At 32.5% G+C, this 13,228-nt stretch overlaps 2 protein-coding genes across 5 annotated transcripts; one reads left to right on the forward strand and one right to left on the reverse strand.

Moving 5' to 3' along the window:
* Positions 1-6,234: 6,234 nt before the first annotated feature.
* On the reverse strand, positions 6,235-11,229 carry LOC112455455 (UPF0692 protein CG33108). 4 transcript variants are annotated; one of them, XM_025017369.1, is made up of 4 exons: positions 11,036-11,229; positions 8,301-8,707; positions 7,740-8,072; positions 6,235-7,414 (listed from the first exon to the last, which is right to left on the reverse strand). In XM_025017369.1, the coding sequence occupies exons 2-4, from the start codon at positions 8,513-8,515 to the stop codon at positions 7,213-7,215; spliced, it is 750 nt and encodes a 249-aa protein (XP_024873137.1). In that variant the 5' UTR covers positions 8,516-8,707; positions 11,036-11,229; the 3' UTR covers positions 6,235-7,212. The 4 variants fall into 4 exon arrangements, with proteins under 4 accessions (XP_024873137.1, XP_024873135.1, XP_024873136.1 ...); XM_025017367.1 differs by lacking the exon at positions 11,036-11,229 and adding an exon at positions 9,534-9,621; XM_025017368.1 differs by lacking the exon at positions 11,036-11,229 and adding an exon at positions 9,458-9,541.
* Positions 10,055-13,166, forward strand: LOC112455454 (probable DNA-directed RNA polymerase III subunit RPC6). Its single transcript, XM_025017365.1, has 4 exons — positions 10,055-11,005; positions 12,057-12,666; positions 12,763-12,924; positions 13,013-13,166. The coding sequence occupies exons 1-4, from the start codon at positions 10,989-10,991 to the stop codon at positions 13,088-13,090; spliced, it is 867 nt and encodes a 288-aa protein (XP_024873133.1). The 5' UTR covers positions 10,055-10,988; the 3' UTR covers positions 13,091-13,166.
* The last annotated feature ends 62 nt before the right edge of the window (positions 13,167-13,228 follow it).

A 13,228-nucleotide genomic window follows, 5' to 3' on the forward strand; every position in this document is an offset into this window, starting at 1 on the left:
TCTTTTTTTAAAGACTGCTCACTGCATTGGATTATGACATCAGAAACAATAACCTATATAAATATGATTGTTAGACTCGTTAACTTGTAATCTATTTGCTGAAAGTCAAATATGGGAGTACAAAACTTAAAACAGTTTTATGACAACGTGCACATGCAAAACAGAGCATGAGAAAACAGTTTTGTAATGTACTGCATATCTCTGTCGAAAAAATAATGAATATTCGAAATCCGAAATTTGAAATGGAACTTGTTGTGTATATATATGTTACAAACAAAATAAGGAAATACGCAGATATTATGCGTTATCACTGAAGAAGTCTGTGATACAGGCAAACATTTTTTCAGCGTACAGAATTAAATGGTATATGTGTGCAACTGTACGTTTGAAAATTTAACGGAAGTTTAATGGATATACAGAAAACATGAAGATAATAACGAATTATGTAAATATAAAATATTCTTAGAAATGCTCATTGGTTATAATAATGTTTTATCATTTGGCTTTCCGAGATACTTTTGTACATTATTTGATAAGGTTTTTGACCTCAAGTTGATATAAGGAAAATATTCTGCTCTTAGAACCGTTGTTTAAAGACAATTATTTTTATTCTTAATTTATGTGTTTTCTCATTAACTTGTGTTAAAGTTTTACATAAATTTTGTTTTATATACATGCACACGATTGTGATTTCTCTATAAAAAATTAAGATAAATTAACTAAGAATATTTATATATAGTGAAACAGTTTTTAAATGTTATCCGACAGGGGCAGAAAATTTCTTTCATTTAAGTGATCTATTGTATTGTTTTCCATTTAACTCTTATACTTGTAGTAACCATATCACAAAGATGTTGAAACATCTTGAATTTAAGCAAAATTAATGTAATTGTCGCAAAGCAAGCGAAAAGTTTCTTTAATTCTTTCAGAAGGAATTGAGCTAATGTGTGTTATGATGCTATAAGATGTAAATTGATATACTTATATTATTTTAATTGATATAAAGTTGTTATAAAAATGTTGATTTATACAGTATGTGTTTGGTTTAGATATTAACACATAAATATTTCTTTGTAATTATCAGAGATTTGAAAAACTCTACGAAAATTACTATTACAATAATATTTTTAAGTATCTGATCCAGTATCTTTCTAAATCAAGATCAACTATAGTTTCTTAAATGAAACGATATACTTATTTTACTTTCAAATGTTGTATATGTATAATTATCTTCTGAAAGGATTAAGAAACAATATTGTTAATGTAAACATAATCCTAATCAGCTTTTTGACTGCTATCTTTTTTATTATTTGATGAAAAGAACGACAGTATAGGTAGTAAAGTACTGTTTTTAGCGACGTAGTTGTCGCTTTGACTGCCTAATGCCAAATTAAAAAAAAAAAGCCTACTCGATTTGTTTCCAAATATAAAAAGGGAAAAAATACTCTTTAACGGCATCCTCTAATTTTAGTGCGACTAAAACGATGGCACTGGTGATGATTGTATCTTGCCAAAGTATACAAAGTAGCAATGAAATGTCTCCGTTTGCGCTCCTCTTTTTGCTAGTCCACAATTAATTGTTAATGCATATCGAGTGATATACGTAGTTGTACATTTTACATCTTTTATGCCTGATGACAAACAATTGCCGTTTGTACAACCTACCGAGTGAAATACTAATTCCTGATATATCGAAAATGATATATCAAGTAACGTGTGGCCATAACAACGTAGTCTTTGATGAAGAAACTTGCAGCAGCGAATGATATGCGACATTGAAACTCAGAACGAACTATACTTTTCATTAAAAAAAAAAAAAAGAAAAAGAAACAAACCGTATTGCGCATAAATGAGCACGACACGTGCATCTTCAAGAGAAAATGTCTTGTTTCATGGAACGAAGTCCATTTAAACCTGCCATATATAGTTGTACGTATTCTCAAGTTTTTGACAAAACATTTGTAAATTTAAATGAGTTTTTTTCTTGTCTGTTTCTTCAGTGCCTCGTGTAATGTTTTTGTGTCATGATTTTCACTTGATCGTGCTGTGTGTATTTCTTGTAAACATTTTCTCCAGAGGATGCCAAATCTCAGCTTGTTACATGTTAATGCATCCAGTGCGTGTAGAGGACACACAGCGAATATATCTATCTGCGAAAGGGATAGATGAATCAAAGAAATTAAATTAAATTAGAATAAAATTAAATTAGATCGAAGATGAATGTTCGAAATCGAGAATGCAAGATCAAAAACTCAATTCTCTCGTTGCTTCTTTTTAATTCACTTATTGTGTTAGTTTCGCGGAGCACATATATATAAGTTGAATGTTTACAGGGAAAAGAATTATCGGTTTTAGCTTTCTGCTTTTTATTCTGCGTTTTGTGCTTCCGAACTTCGTAAATGCGATACCAAAGATACGTTAGAGAGTAATCGAGCCTATAGTTACAGAACTTCTGTACTCAAAGAATAGTATTGTTTCCTTTTTTAAAATATGAATTATAGTAGTTCCTCTATCATTTCATATTACATTATTATCTATTGATTTTTCATTTTTTATATATTACCGCTTTTTCTATAACACCACTCGATTGACTCTTGTATTATTTATATATATAAAGATAATTTTACGTAATGCAAGATATTATAAGGATAACAATAACGTGCTCACGGTCCAGTTGTACAATTTATTTATTGAAGCATGGTTATCAAAAGGTCCTTTATTCTCTATCATGTATAATCCAATATTTTTGTAAAAAGAAATCGACTCGAAATTAATCACACAAAGAATCCGCAGTTCAGAGAAAGTAAGCCTCGTGAAGGATATCAGGTATAATGTTTAATGTACGCTAATAGATTTCGGATTCTAGTCAAAATATGAGAGTGAGTGCTTCATTGTATGATCAATGCGCGTTAATGATGGGACGAAATAAAAAACAAATACCACTTTACCTGGTTCAATATCTGTCAATATGTTTGTACGTTATTGCAAACGACCGTTAGCACGTTTGTCAGGTTTGTCGCGGAAAATTCTCATTTTTATTTTGTGTATAGCGAGTTTTATCACATATCGACAAACCGGCTCAAAGTTTACAATAATTACAAGACGTAACTAATATATTGAAGCTTTTCGTAAAATAAAAAATTATTAGATGGCGGTTGACTTTTCAAACCGTAGACGTTTTTATTGTGCTTAACTATGCGACGTCTTATTGTACACATTACAAATTGTTATCAATACACTCTTATAAAAGAGTGAGTAAATAAAAGATTTATTAAGAAAAAGAAATTCAGTTTAATGTGAAATAGATAAAATTGGGATAACTAAATTTCGCATGCCTACGAAAATTATTTCTATTGTTCCTACATCCGAAAATAATTTTCAATTAATCAAGTCTAAAGAAAACAGTAATATGCAAGAATCTATTTCTTTGCACCTGTCAACCTAAATATTACCTGTGTGACTATTAAATATTAAATATGTGGATACGTAATAAAATAAAAAAGATGTAAAGTGTTGAAATAATTTGATATGTGTTTGACGACGAATACATTGTTTGCTGTTAAAAATGCTTTTCAAATGTTTATATCGATATGCTCGACAGTAGTGTACAGCTTATAATATAGAGATGTATGAGAGAAGTATCTCGACACTTGACGATAAAATTGTCTATCGCGATATTATGTGAGATATTTATATTTATATATTATATCCTTTTTTGAGTATCTCATTTGAGTAAGGTATAATAATTTGAGTGAGAGAGAGTGCCAGAGAGAAAGAGCGAATAGTATACTTATTATGAACTCGATATAAATGTATTATTAGATAAATTGAATAGATATATAGAGATAATGATTCATTGTCAATGTAGAGAAATGTTGAAGCATTTAGAATTACAGCTTTTCGAAGTTACATATTGGTTTATTAAGATCAAAACACACGGTCAAGTACCAAAAACCACTGAAATAAATTTATACAAATCATAGCTAGCTACTTTTTTATCCAAATCCCAAATATTGTTGATAGAATATTATATATGTATATATGCTTTACATTACATTGCTGTAGATTTTCTTGAATTAGTAAAATTTTTTAGTAAAGGAGCCCTATTTCATCCATTTAATAATTCACATTTAGCCGAAAAAACTTAAATAATGATCAAAATTATTATTGCAAATAAGTATACTCTGTGAATAATTATATATGCTATGAATATTGTATAACGCATGGTACTTACGTTTGTTGACTTATTGTAGGCCCGAATATCGTTTAAAAATTTTTAAACAGAGAAGTTTGGTATTTCTAGATGTATATAAAAAAAGCTAGAGTTTATGTCATAATAAAATATGAAGTATCTTGTAAAATATAAAATACCTTGTATACTATTTTCAATTATTTTACCTTAATGCTTTTATATGCTGAATAAACAGATAAATCGATTTATATACAAAACATTATGTTTCCATTTAAAAGACATAAGGTCTTTAAGTTTCATGAAAATGACTTCCGTTAGAATAAAATACTAATCATAAGAGAAATTTCTCGAAACAGAATATATTTAATCTGAGACATTTTTTGTATTTTTAATAGCTACGAAAACTTGAAATGTCTATGTTAGAAGAAATATCCTATGCAATATTAATATTAAATAATTAAATTGTCAATTTTATTCAATTCTAAAATATTATCAAAATAATATTCTTTTATTCCACACTCTATATATGTATAAGTGCCACACATATATCTAAAAATATAAATAAAACTCTGTCAGAAATTAATAATGATTTTTTAATACAGTTTCAAGTCCTATTTAGTGTATCAATAAGTCTCATATCTTGGATACAAATTCAAGTGGTTCAAATAAGTTGAAATAACATTTATCAATATATAACAAATTGATATCACAATTTAAACATTAGTAAATTAATAGGTATATGATACGAGAGGAGTATAAATATGATACTAAAAATATGTATATACAAAGAAAATGACATGGTATATTAACAACGAAATAAGAATACACTGCTGACATGTACAATTAGTTTACAATCAACATTTCCAATATTGAAACATAACATTTCTTAGTATATTTTGTGTTACATGATATATACATTTATTATTACCGATGATGTACTCTATAAGCAGAGTTTCTTAGGTTTAATCGTTGCACATTAATCTCATATAGTTTGAAAATCAAATTTTCTCATAGATCATGATCCAGGAAAGAGTATAGCAATCATTCTCACTTATTCGAGCATAGCACCAATTATATCCGATACAGTCATTTTGCTTAATACAAAATTATATATAAATTTGTTTTTTCAAGTTTAAATTAAAGACTATATTAATAAATAACATAAATACGAACATACATAACAAACATTAACAATAACGTCGTGATAATAAATATTGCATTCTACACATTGTACATGGCTATAATTATCAGTTTTAAAATTACTAGCTCAACAAAAAGAAGTCGTGGTATATTTTTATAATTTAAACAATTTTACACAGAGGTCAATATAATCTTTAATAGACTATGCTACATTTAAAGCATATGATTATACTTATTATATTTCTTTTTCTTATCCATTTTGCGGAAGATTTATGCGAAGACTGTATCGCGATGGTAACGGAAGACATTAATCTCTTACACTTTTATATATATATATAGTATATCGCGCTTATATTGATAATTTTCGCAAAGGAAGATATTTACTTTGATACTATCCAGATAACACAAATATTTAAAAGATATCATAAAGTTACTTAGAAAACATCCTTCTATCTTTTAAACAACTTTTAATCACTTGTATTGTCTGGATGCATATAAAATCCAGAAAAAAATGTCTATTATCATGTAAATAAATATTTTTACAATGTATTTTGATTATGATGCAATGATATAATAGGAGAAGCTTGAAAATTGGGCAATGTATATTAATGCAGTGTACATTTCCTATTATAAATGGACTTCGGTCTTTTCACGGCACTTAGGTAGAATTTACTTTAAAGGCTTCTTTTGATTAATTCGAAGCTATACCAAGTCTACAAATTTATAGCATCTCTTTAATTTGTTTCATTATTACGAGTATCATATTGACAGATTTTATATAAAATGTATGGAATATTTTTGTATGACTGAAAAGACCAGCCAGTCATTGAGTATTTTTTTTAAGTCTTTTATTTTGTGTTTTGTGTGTGTGTGTGTGTGTGCATTCGTGTATGTGTATTAAAAAAAATTTACTAAGTTTTATGTAGCAATAAATAAATATTAAAACATCAGCATATATTTTTAAAAAATAAAATTTTGTCACGTGGTTTTTTAACATAACGAAAAACCATGTAATACTGTATTTTGCTATCAATCTATATATGTATATATAAACTTTTTATATCTCCACGAGTTAAAGATAAACAACTGTTAATTAACTTAAACCAAACACGCTGTATATGATATATCTAAACGTCTTAAAACTTGTATATTAAAGCTGATACAGCATGCCATTATTTATTACAAATAATAGTAAGATGTAGAGTTTAGCAAAATTGATTTAATATAATATTCATTCATTCTTTATTTGTTGCATTAACATAAGACGGAAACCACAATTGTTGAAAGCCTACACATATTCTATCTGAAGAAATATACTTAGATCTTCTTTTCTGAATTATCACTTTCGATAACTTGCTATATATACGCATATACACACGCCCGCACGCACGCACACGCATATATGCATATATATTTACTTACGTAAACATTTTTATATGTCTCATTTGTCTTACTATGCATGCGCGTATACTTTCGCATTTCAATCTAATAGGACATAATTTACTATCAAGAGAGACAATCGTCTATATTTATATTTTGCGTGCACATATTTCGGCCTGCCGGAATTCTTATTTACATCGTATAATTCCAGTAAAATGAAAATAATGCCACTTAGAATTGCATCTCGGATGCCGAACGCTTTTTGGTAGATATATCATTAGACTAACATTATGTAAAACATTTTGCGCGAATTCAAATAACGTATTAATTAAAGCGTCGCATGTTATTACACATAATTATTAAATTGATTCTTATTGAAGCCATGTGTATATGCAAATATTATATCTCGAATATTTAGCACATATGGATACAGAGTATCGGCAAATTTTTTTTTCTTTTTAGCATGAAATCAATTACCTACAATTTTCTTTGATATAACTCTATATGTATGGATGTAATGCCAGTGCTCTGCCGCGTAAACCCTTTTGACCTCCGACGCCACCCTTTGGTATAACATATCCTCCTGCGTGTCGCGCTGTACCCTCTTCCTCCAAGTTGCCATTACTTTCAATCAAGTCGCGTAAGGGCCAACAAGCCAGATGACGCGATTTACCATGACGTGCCAGAACGTGATATCCTTGTCTAAAAATATTAATATCATAGAAATATGTAGTTTTTTTTATTTATTTTAGAATATATGCTTGCAAGAGACAATATAAATAAATAAATTTGAATAAAATTTTAATAAATAAGTTTGAAGAAAACTTCAATACACATATTAAATTTTCCATAAGATTTTTCATTTATCAAAAAATGCACAAAGTGATTCTGAAAGTAATTCGGAAAGAAAAACCTCTATTTTTATCTTTATATGCAATAAATAAATAAATATGCTTGAATGATTTGATAATCTAATTTGAAATTCAGAAACAGCACGTTAGAATCTCTTAGTTATTATAGATTATACCTAGAAGAGATTAGACCCACAAGCAATGCCCAATGCGCTTTATGACCCTTTTTTAAACATGGAGCGTGATTGAAGTCAGAATCATATGGTATCAACACCATTGCTCCATGTGCTAAAGCATGAGTTAACGTGTCCGGGCACTGTTGTAAATCTACTAAAATATCTGGTTTATGATCGGGCAAATATTCCGCAGCTAATGTCCCCATGAAATCAACGCTATATACTTCGCCATGCTGGGTGAATCCTCGAACACGAGCTTCAGCGAGAAGTTGATTCACAGAAACTGGTTTTGTGTATTCTTGCGATGCCATTGAAAGCGCCACTAAACCGCACCTGTAAAACATTTTTCTTGATAACTTGTACAATTATAATTCAAAAAGTAGAAAAATATTAATTAAATGTTAATCGAATCTGTGTATAACTATGTAATAGAATTGATGCAAAGTGCAAATAGGAACAATTATTACAAATAACATTTTTTCTCTTTTTGAAGCAGAAAGATTACATATAGCATTTCTGAATAAAAGGCTCTAAACGATTAAAAGTCAAAATAATACTCACTGTGGGCCATCTTGAAGAATTGGTTCCACTTGACAGAAGTAAGTTACCTCTGCGTCTTTCAACTCATTTCGCGAGATCAGCTTTTCAATTTCAGCTTCTGCAGATGTAAGCGTGATTTTGGCCCAAGGGGGCAGAGAGTCGGTATCATTGACTTCCGTTTTCTCACACATAGGTGTTTCTGGCAAGCTTGAGAAAGTCGGGGATGGCGCTGGCATTTCTCAATGCCAAAATGCAAATAAATAATCGTTGAATTTGATATAAAAGTACATAGAAATGTTCCAACAGCTACGAAACGTCACCCATAGATGCGACAAGTCTTGATTTGTATCATTGCTCGCAATGACTTTCCGACAACATTCCGTAGAACTATTATTCTTTGTTCATTCTAGAAAGTTCCCTGGAATTACCTGCAAGATTAACAAAAACATAACTCACACAAATAATCTTGTAGAATTTAATTAGATTCAAATAGAAGTAATTTTTAAAAATGCACATATCGTTAACAACTTGAATTACTGTTATTCGAGTCTATCGTATATAGGACAATGTGTGTGGAGGGTGGAGCATCGTCGAAATATATTTCTGCTTGTCAAATTGTTTAATCTTTAAGATTTCTTTAATCTCTACGACTATAAATACAAGCACCACTATTAAAGCGATATTAGCACGATAATCTAGGGTACAAAAGACCAGTGTCGATGCGTTTTACAGGCTGAAAATCGAGCGTATTCTCCGAGGAATTTCCAATGGCAAAATTGGCAAAGCGCATCGCACGATCAACGAGAACGGGATATAAACATATTAAACCAAGAGGTCTACGTGCTAATTAAGACTGCGAACGATGCGGAAACTAGCTGTCGAAGAGCGAGAAAGAAGCCAAGCAGCCGAGTTCCGAGTTTCGAGCCGGCTAATTTTATTTGTTATGTAGCGAGTAGCGAGATCGCGCCGTATGACTTTGACATTTGCACGTCCCGTCCACCCCTTCTCCTCCCCTGCAGTTCACACCGTGTGCGTGACTCATGCATATACATTATGTAATTTCGCGACGGGAGAGTACCAACACCCTGGGCATTGGCATGCACTCGACACTCGCATCACAGCTCGCTCTATGTCCTCTGTGAGCTGAGAGACTTGTGGAGACTTGATTCACTTCGTACCGATATCTTAATCGAGACACGAGACACACGTCGACCAACTCGATCCAACTCGCGTTCCGCGGTTACGGCTTTTCACCTTTTCAGAGTTCCATGATTCAGAGTCGCCCGTCGCCGACGATGACCTCCTCGAACACGAGTGTGGCGTTAGGCCCTTCTTGTGGACGTCCGTCGACGAGCAGTCGACGAACGCGACGTCGGACGTCTGCACTCTGCCGTCTCTGCCAGCTGCCTCAGTCTGCCTTGGTCTCACTACTCACTACTCTCACTTGGCCAGAAATATACACGTACATAAACACACCCGCGTATGGCATATGTCGTATGTGCGGGTATATTCTCCGACACTCCGACTCCGAGAAGAAGGCTCTCGCGATACGACACGGCAGCACGGAGCACGGCACACGCTCGAGACGATGGCTCACGATGGCTCGAGGAGCGTGTGCAAGCGTGTGTAGCTCGTCTCGTCTCGAACGAGGAGGTTCCAACTGCTTCCAAGTGCTCGTATCGTTTATTATTTTATACATGGAATGTACACAAACCTCCTCGCATTTATTTACGTATTTATTTATCTGTGTCTGTAAAAGAAATTACACACAGATATGTATGTATGTAACGTAATTATCGCTATCCATAATGTATGTAACGCACGCACATGTGTCACACAAACATGTATATTATATGAGCGTAATAAGGTGTCCAAAAATTAATTTGCTTTATAAAAGCGCCAGAATTAATTATGAGAATTATTTTGCAACAAACACGTCGGCCAAAATCGCGCAATTTATCAGAGCAAATTGAATTAAGCAAAGGATATTAAAGTGCATACGAAATGAAACATGCGATTTTTCAAAAAGGTATTAAACACATCGAACGCGCATTTGAATCTTCCGCCATTTCGACGATCGCGATCGCGCGTGGCCGGCGTGGCTACACTGGCTAGGGAAAAATGTTGCGTGTTGGAAGTTGGAAGTAGGAAGCTGGTGATTTAAGGTTTGTTTCTAGTAGCTGAACCTTCTGTACGCACTTTCCATCTTTCCTCTTTTTTCGCAAGTCAATTGTATGTTTCAAGCGTAGAAGGTGTAGCACAGCACAGCTAATTTAATTGCAAGAACAAACCTTAGCTCTAACCTTTACCTTACCCAACCTAACCTAACTTAAGCCTGAGAACGTTCTCATAAGCGTCGACTGGTCGGTGGTCGACACCACGTGAACGCATCTCGTTACGTACTCACTGGAGAAAATACATCACAACTGTACCATTTCCAAAATAAGATAATATAAAATTAATAAGGAGGAACGGTACTACAATAGGATTTGAAACGTAGTCGAATTGAATATATCCCTGAATCAAGAGGAGAGAACAGATTGTGAATCATTGAAATAAACAGCAGTTCGGAAGAGATTACAAGTCCACACACTCTACGTCTACACGGAAACACTTATCAGAGAGAAAAAAGAAGAAAAAATCAGAACGCGGTGAACGCGTAATCTTAAAAAAGAATAATCTCGATCGTTTTGCAATTAGCCTTGCAAAATGGAAATAGAGCAGAGGTATGTATAACACGTCTCGATCGCAAGTACCTTGGTACTGGAGCGCCACGTGTAGTCGACTTTCCGTTTTGTTCAGTTTATCGTGATTAAGCATGTTCCTCTTCGATGACGGATTCTCGTTTCTTTTGTGGCAGAGTACTGACAAAACTGACAACGAGTATTGCGTAATAATCTCTTGATTCTCTTGTGATGTTTTTTCACTCAATCGCCGACTACTCCGAGTCCGCTCCGCTCTTAAGCCCCTTGCACAATGCCAGGCAACAGGCAATAGGAACAGGGAATAGAAATCAGAAATCATGTATAAATGCAGAATAAACAGTGACACAGGCAATAGACACAGAGTTTTCGTCACGTTGAAAATTCTGTGCCTATTGCCTATTGCCAACCAATCATAGTATTTGAATATTTTAGGTTGTAATTAACGATTTTTTGGTTATTTCCTGTTCCTATTGCCTGTTGCCTGGCATTGTGCAAGGGGCTTTACGTACAAATGCAACATCGTAGTGACGCATGCGCAGGGTGTGCGCCGTGTGCGTGTGCGCACTTTCTTTCTCAGGGTCTTGCTCTCGCTTTATCTAACGCAGTCACGTGATCAGCTGATCACGTGGGAAACATGAGTGAAGCGATATGTCAGTAGAAAAAACATCGTTTTGTTTCAGTTTAAAAACAAATTAATTTACAAAATAAGAAAGATCATGATACGGCGCTTCATTGAGCGGAGAGTCGACATACATGTATACTTGATCGAATTAATTAGCAATGACGATACGTAATGACGATTAACGTTAAAAATCTTTATGTCAAACAATAGCGATATATTTTATATATAGGCACGGTGTCTGATTCAGTCTTTTGTAGATTACACCTACCATAACGGGTCAATATTACATTTTGGTCGAGAATAATACCACTTAATAAAATTCGCCTTTAGCATAATCGTTTTTTCACAATTATATTATAGATAATGAATATATAATAAAAGTTCATCTTGTTATTTTATTTTTGTTTATTAATTATCTATTATTTATGCTTTATATATTTTTTTTCACAGAGTAATTGCTTTAATACGTGCGAAACCTAAAGGTATTTCTGACAAAGCTTTGAGTAACGAGATGCCCGACTTAAAACCACACCGTCGGGGAGAAATTATAAATAAGCTTGTGTCGCAAGGGCATGTTGAACTCTTGAAGCAAGCAGGATTATTGGTTTATCGCTTTAAAGATTCGACCAAGCTTGTTAAAGGTTCTACTAATGAAGAAAAAATGGTATTTAAGATTATTGAAGAAGTAGGAAATAAAGGAATATGGATTGGAGATATAAGAAAGAAAACTAATTTGATGCCTAGTCAATTACGAACAATTTTGAAAAACTTTGAGGATAAGCGATTAATAAAAGTCAAGACATCTGTGACAAGTAACAAAAAAATGCACATGCTGTACCATTTAGAACCAGATGTATCCATAACGGGCAGCGTGTGGTATCAAGATAACGAGATTGAAACGGAATTTATTGATGTACTGAGCCAGCAATGCTATCAATTTTTAGAACAAAAGAGAGAAAACATGGAAAGTCTTAACTCTGGACCTATTGCAGCGAGAAATGCAATGTCTGCTTCGTCTGAAGAAATATGGAAATTTATCTCAGATTTAGGAATAAGCAAGGTAATATTTTTTGTAACGTCAAAAGTCATGTTTTCTTATTGTTCAAAAGCGCTTGCTTTTAAAATTCAAGACATTGATATGTTGATATGTATACAGGTAAAATTATCTATAAAGGAAATGGAAATGATTTTGAAAACTTTAATATACGACGGTAAGATTGAACAAATACCCTCGGGAGATGACAAAAATGTATACAAATCCATTCGGCCTTTGGTGAATTTATCTGGATTAATAGGAAATCCTTGTGGCTTATGTCCAGTAAGATATATTACGAATACATTATATTTCTTACAGTAATCACTGCAAAGATTTAAGCAATATATTATTCTTACATACTTTTTTTCAGGTGAGAAAGAAATGTTCTGATGAAGGTACTTTTACATCTCTCAGCTGTCAATACCTCAGAGAATGGCTGGAACAATAGAATACTTCTAGATAGAGAATTTAATTAATACTTTACCTTTATTTGTAAAAAAAATGCATTTTTAAATTTTGTTACAATAAATATACATTCATTTTTCATTAACGAATTACTGAGCCCTTACTGAGAATGTGATTGATT

This window comes from Temnothorax curvispinosus, unplaced genomic scaffold (genome assembly GCF_003070985.1).
Source record: "Temnothorax curvispinosus isolate PA1 unplaced genomic scaffold, ASM307098v1 QBEX01006096.1, whole genome shotgun sequence".
NCBI lineage: Eukaryota > Metazoa > Arthropoda > Insecta > Hymenoptera > Formicidae > Temnothorax > Temnothorax curvispinosus.

Bases quoted from the DNA above. Each gene is read 5' to 3' on its own strand.
- LOC112455455 (XM_025017369.1), bottom strand. From the start codon at position 8,515: ATGCCAGCGCCATCCCCGACTTTCTCAAGCTTGCCAGAAACACCTATG. The intron at 8,073-8,300 runs GTGAGTATTATT...AATGTTTTACAG, and splicing joins ATTCTTCAAGATGGCCCACA to GTGCGGTTTAGTGGCGCTTT. The intron at 7,415-7,739 runs GTATAATCTATA...TAATATTTTTAG, and splicing joins GTGGGTCTAATCTCTTCTAG to ACAAGGATATCACGTTCTGG.
- LOC112455454 (XM_025017365.1), top strand. The intron at 12,667-12,762 runs GTAATATTTTTT...ATATGTATACAG, and splicing joins CAGATTTAGGAATAAGCAAG to GTAAAATTATCTATAAAGGA. The intron at 12,925-13,012 runs GTAAGATATATT...ACTTTTTTTCAG, and splicing joins ATCCTTGTGGCTTATGTCCA to GTGAGAAAGAAATGTTCTGA.